The 6,657-nt window shown below is 40.5% G+C and overlaps 1 protein-coding gene across 1 annotated transcript in view; it reads left to right on the forward strand.

Annotated features, from left to right (window-relative positions):
- The first annotated feature begins 4,335 nt into the window (after nt 1-4,335).
- The window catches only part of LOC311132895 (arf-GAP with coiled-coil, ANK repeat and PH domain-containing protein 1-like), a 27,368-nt gene continuing 25,046 nt past the window's right edge, over nt 4,336-6,657 (forward strand). Inside the window, exon 1 of the mRNA XM_084166262.1 lies at nt 4,336-4,975. Within this exon, the coding sequence (XP_084022388.1) occupies nt 4,923-4,975 (53 nt within the window). The 5' untranslated portion in view covers nt 4,336-4,922. The remainder of the gene's footprint in view (nt 4,976-6,657) is intronic.

Raw genomic sequence — 6,657 nt, forward strand, 5'->3', positions numbered from 1 at the left:
TAACTCTTCACATCGATTTCTGATAAAACACCATCCATTTAGAACATAAAAAAGCAATATATGATAGGCTACTATACAGGTCACAAAGGGTTTACGCACGCGTCATTACGCACATGTAGTAATTAAACAGATTCAAGATAGATATCCTACCCAAAATAAATCCCTCCTAAACACTTGAGATTGGTTTCAGATTTTACACTCAGAGCAGATCAGCCAGTGCATGTAATGTAATGACGTCTTTTGGTCACGAAAGAGAGCCATGTGCAGGCAGGTCAGGTGGTAACGGCCTGGCTGAGTCCCTGCAGCAATTGCCACTCACCTGTCATTTGATCCTACAAGCTTTTCTGATGGTGGTGTAGGATGTAAACATTGTAGGCCTGCATGTATACTAGGCTATCTAGCAGCTTTTCAGCAGAGTAAGGCCTTTTAACAATGTACATCTCTTCTATTCTATTAATGTGAACATTGTGCCCTAATGTGTGTGTCTGTATATACGTGTGTGTGCGCGCGTGTGTGTGTGTGTAGGCTATGTGTGTTGCGCCATGCAGAGAGACATAAATGATTGGTCTAGATCATCAGCCACTGTAATGATAGGTCTGTCTTGGCCGCTCAACCACAGAGTAGCTACTGTGGCACGCAGACCTCTCTGGTTACATAGAACTGTATGTTGTATTGAGGTAGAGCTAATCTCCTGTTGCTCAAGGATAAGTGGACTTTTTAACATTCTGTTTTGAAATAGCCCTATTGGAGATACAATATGTGTGTGTGTTTGTGTGTGTGTCTGTATCTGTGTATGTCTGTGTGTTTGTTTGTTTGTGTGTATTGCTCGCATTTGTCTGTGTTTATGTTAATTAGAGGGCTTCTTGCCTCAGTAAGACAAAGTACAAGTATCTTCATTAATTGCAAGAGGTTGCCAAACAAGAATACACACCCTAACCACCCGAATTGTGCCTCTTTCTAAACATTTGTATGGGATTGAGGGAGTAGATGGCCCTTAGCAAGCATAATTATCTCACATAAAAACCTATTGACCAAACTACATTCCCTGTCACTATGCGAATGAATCACAAATTGACTGGTCATTGGGAATACACATCAAAGACTGAATCATTGGGAGAGAACGTTTTTGTAATGTTACCTGTAATGTTCCCCTGATGTTTGAGTGTCCAGTTTTCCGTTAGTTATGGGAACATTCTATGTTAGCAAAAACCTCCTGAGAACCTATTTAGCATGTTTTGGCATTAGAGTTAGGAGAACATTCCCTTAATGTCAAACAAAACTTGCCCAGAACGTGGTTACCATGTTCTCAGAATATTCCATATTAATGTTCTACACAGGTTTCATGGCATGTTGCAAGAATATTAATGTGTCCAGTTTTCTGAGGGTTAGGAGAATATTCCATCAATGTCACACCAAACACACACAGAACATGGTTGCCATGTTCTCAGAATTTAAGATATAAATGTTCTAGATATGTTTCATTGGAACGTTGTAAGAACATGTGTCCAAGGACGTTTAAAACATAAGACATTCTGTCATGGTCCCCTGGAGGTTTTTGTCTAGTTCCTGGCTTGTTCCGATGACGTCCCGGAAGACGTTTTTAGGACGTCGACTGATGGTCCCAAAGAGACGTTCTCCCCCCCAAAAACGTATTTCTTTATACATCACCCCTTGTTACTGTTGACGAGCCCATGACGGCCCTGGTTGGCAAGGGTAGACACACCCACAAACACAAACATGGTTTTCAACATACAGAGTTTTCAACTTACATATTTGACACACTTTGACATACATTACATTGTGCATGTTCATTTATACAGTAATTATTATTCAACATGTCCTCACCTGGGATTTGAAGAACCTCTTGATTAAGGAGTAACATTAAAAAGAGTCATATGCCCCACCAACATGAGACAACTATAATGTTTCTTTTTTTTCTTTCTGAAATAAGTCAATCAAATCTATGATGAGAGAATAGTCAGATTAACTGATAACTGACACAGACATGGTGGTGTAGCACGAAGATTGGAATTCTGTGAACCAAGAGGTTGTGAATTTGAATCCCATGTGAAGACATGTTGAAAAATAATTACTGTATAAATTAACATGCACAATGTAATAATGTATGTAAAAGATTGTCACATGCAGTTGAAGTCAGAAGTTTACATACACATTGGCCAAATACATTCCAACTCCGTTTTTCACAATTCCTGACATTTAATCCTAGTAAAAATGCCCTGTCTTAGATCAGTTAGGATCACCACTTTATTTGAAGAATGTGAAATGTCAGAATAATAGTAGAGAGAATTATTTATTTAATCTTTTATTTCCTTCATCACATTCCCAGTGGGTCAGAAGTTTGCATACACTCAATTAGTATTTGGTAGCATTGCCTTTAAATTGTTTAACTTGGGTCAAACGTTTCGGGTAGCCTTCCACAAGCTTCCCACAATAAGTTGGGTGAATTTTGGCCCATTCCTAATGACAGAGCTGGTGTAACTGAGTCAGGTTTGTAGGCCTCCTTGCTCGCACACGCTTTTTCAGTTCTGCGCACAATTGTTCTATAGGATTGAGGTCAGGGCTTTGTGATGGCCACTCCAATACCTTGACTTTGTTGTCCTTAAGCCATTTTGCCACAACTTTGGAAGTATGTTTGGGGTCATTGTCCATTTGGAAGACCCATTTGCGACCAAGCTTTAACTTCCTGACTGATGTCTTGAGATGTTGCTTCAATATATCCACATCATTTTCCTTCCTCATAATGCCATCTATTTTGTGAAGTGCACAAGTCCCTCCTGAAGCAAAGCACCCCCACAGCATGATGCTGCCACCCTCGTGCTTCACGGTTGGGATGGTATTCTTTGACTTGCAAGCAACCCCATTTTTCCTCCAAACATAACGATGGTCATTATGGCCAAACAGTTCTATTTTTGTTTCATCAGACCAGAGGACATTTCTCCTAAAAGTACGATCTTTGTCCTCAAGTGCAGTTGCAAACCGTAGTCTGGCTTTTTTATGGCGGTTTTGGAGCAGTGGCTTCTTCCTTGCTGAGCGGCCTTTCAGGTTATGTCGATATAGGACTCGTTTTACTGTGGATATAGATACTTTTGTACCTGTTTCCTCCAGCATCTTCACAAGGTCCTTTGCTGTTGTTCTGGGATTGATTTGCACTTTTCGCACCAAAGTACGTTAATCTCTAGGAGACAGAACGTGTCTCCTTCCTGAGCGGTATGACGGCTGCATGGTCCCATGGTGTTTATACTTGCGCACTATTGTTTGTACAGATGAACGTGGTACCTTCAGGTGTTTGGAAATTGCTCCCAAGAATGAACCAGACTTGTGGAGGTCTACAATTTTTTTTATGAGGTCTTGGCTGATTTTGAAGGTAGGCCTTGAAATACAACCACAGGTACACCTCCAATTGACTCAAATGATGTAAATTAGCCTATCAGAAGCTTCTAAAGCCATGACATCATTTTCTGGAATCTTCCAAACTGGGTAAAGGCACAGTCAATTTAGTGTATGTAAACTTCTGACCCACTGGAATTGTGATACAGTGAATTATAAATTAAATAATCTGTCTGTTAACAATTGTTGGAAAAAGTCCTTGTGTCATGCACAAGGTAGATGTCCTAACCGACTTGCCAAAACTATAATTTGTTAACAAGAAATTTGTGGAGTGGTTGAAGAACGAGTTTTAATGACTCCAACCTAAGTGTATGTAAACTTCCGACTTCAACTGTATTGAAAAATGCTGTGTTAAAAGCACTGTGTGCGGGTGTCCCTAACCAAAACCTCCAGGGGACCATGACAGAACGTCCTATGTTTAAATGTAATTGGACACAGGAATGTTCTTGCAACGTTCCCATGAAACGTGTCTAGAACATTAATATGTTATCTGAGAACATGGCAACCATGAAAAATTGAAAATATGGCCTACACATATTTTTCAATATTTTTCCCCCGGCCCGAAATTAAAGCTTTTTAAGGAGGAAAATTATGTCTTTGCAGCCTGAATAGAGGATGCTTTGCTTAGCCGGACCATGGGGGACACGAGTGTATTACCGCCCACTGTCGGCTGCCTAGGCTAACTATGAATAAGCCTACACATTTATGCAATCATGTCCATGTTTATAATCATTGCCACTTATAATGAATGTAGGCCTCATATTCCACTTATTTTAATACCCAAATTGCAATTTCTACCCTATTTAATCATATCCCCTTCATCTGAAAAATGTCCCTACCACCACAACACTGCAAGAACTCCCACTGGCTTTTTGTTGTTAGGTTAGTGCAATGGCGCTTGCATACCCGGAAATAGTGTGAGGGGGTGGACCAAGGCAGCAAGCGAGAGAGATAGCATAGGAAGCAGATTTTTTTCGTTACTGTGGCACCCTCGTCACCCCGGGGTCCTCGAGGGAAATGCTGGTGGATTTTTTTTATTGATGTTGGATTATTTACGGTGAAAGGATCTACACTGTCGAGAAGCTTTTGGGAATTTGTTCACTAATTTTCCTGACTCAAGCGCGCACTAGAGCATGAGCGAAGTGGAACAACTTGCCTATCATAAATTAATCGATTGCAGTTATTTGGTTATTTAAATTATTCTAATCAATACGTAATAACCTGTTGTTCCAAGAAGAGAGAGTCACGATTCACTGATTCACTGACACCTAATTTCATGATTTGATGTCGAGAAGAATAGAATTCAAGACAACAGAAGTTATTTGTTGAAAAACCTAAAAACTATGCAATATACGTTCAATATGTAAATATTATTTTTGGATTATTGCTTGTTGGGGAAAAACATCACCAAAAGGAGCTAATCTATTTTCTCAAGCACTCTCCCATGTCACATTCAACATCAATAGAAATAGTTGCGGTTACGTTATTGTTATAATTTGTGTCAAAACTGAAGGATGACTGTCAAACTGGACTTTGAAGAGTGTCTCAAAGACTCCCCCCGATTCAGGTAGGTCATGATTAACCCTTGAATAATATTTTTAATGACTTGGGGCAACAGTCTACATAGGTTACAGGCATTATTCATGCAGTTACATTATTAGCATTGTAAAGTGAGAGCTAATTTGTAAATTATGCATAAATGTATGTAGCCTACTTACTACCAGCATATTACAGTTATAATAAGTTATAATCGAGGTAGCCTATGTAGGCCTACTGTATGTTTTTTCAGTACATTATTTAGATAGTTTCAAAACTGTTACATGTCCACATAGGGCAAAATGATGACTAGAATCCTGCTTGCATCCTCCCTAACAGTGAGGAAATAGAGAAGTGCTACAAATGTTTTGGTCAAAGTTACCTGTGCAATCTCAATAGATGCTGAGTATTGGCAGTGCATTCTAGTTTAGTCAGCACAACCAGAGGATACACTTGTCAAATTACAAAGTGTCAGCCCTGCAGATGGTTTGCTGTCATGCCTCTTGCTTGGGGTCTGATTTGTCACTGCGATGAGTGAAATGAGTCTGGCTATTGACATGAGGCGCGAGACACTGCCTTTTCTCATTGATGAGACTGGCTTTGTGTGTCGGAATGAAAGAGCGAATTTATAAAACTTTGTTGATTGTTGTAAGCAGGGCTCTAAATGAACCTTTTCATTGGTAGAACTAGTGCTTCCAACTTGAAAATGTTAGTTTAAACAAATATGATACAAATGTAACAGCTGCACCAGACACACAACACAAACGTAAGAACTGTGCTTGCACCGAACAGCACAAATATCATTTTGCCATTCAACGTATTAGGCGCACTGGTGCTATCCAATCAACATTCCAGGTCACACAGCACAATATTTAGGAGCATATGCCACCAAGATGGTTGCAAGCCCAGGTTATAAGTCAATGTAGGAATGCCACACACCAACCTTGGAGTTCTGTCTGGCCTAATCTCTTTCAGAGAGTCAAAACATTTTATTTATTTTAACTCTAAAAAGGAACACAATGTAAAGCCAAAAGGAAAGTGGATTTTGTGTTGGTTTTGAAAGTAGCTAATAAAATAGTTTTGGGAGATCTGGGAGATCATGAGTGACAGTGGTAAGAAACTTCTCTCTCTCTCTCCCTCCCTCCCCCTCTAACTCTCTCTCTCCCTCCCTCCCCCTCTAACTCTCTCTCTCTCCCTCCCTCCCCCTCTAACTCTCTCTCTCTATCTCCCCCTCTAACTCTCTCTCTCTCCCTCCCTCCCCCTCTAACTCTCTCTCTCTCTCTCTCCCTTTCTCTGTCTCTCGGTCTTTGCTGTTTTATCCTTTCTTAATTCTTGTTTGATTAACCTTGTAAGTGGTTAAAGAGCTTATAACTCTCTCTTCCTCTCTCTCTCCTCCCTCCATATACACACACAGGTAGTGTGAATGACTGGAGAGAGAGGAGAGGGTGATGTTATGAGAAAACAGGCTTTGAAAGAGAAGAAAAGAGACAAACATCTCAGTGAATGGAGGATAGAGGAGAGAGGGACATCTCAGAAAAGAGGCATTGAAAGAGGAAAAGAGAGAGGCTAGTACAGTACACATACAGACATAGAGGCCGAGGACTTGGGGTAGTGCTTCAAACTGTGGCCTCCCATTGCTAGGTAACCATGGGAGTGGGCTGGGGTTGTGGAGTGGAACAGGAGGCGAGAGATACAAAGGTGATAAATAGGAGA

Source organism: Coregonus lavaretus (genome assembly GCF_964263955.1).
Source record: "Coregonus lavaretus genome assembly, chromosome: 7".
NCBI lineage: Eukaryota > Metazoa > Chordata > Actinopteri > Salmoniformes > Salmonidae > Coregonus > Coregonus lavaretus.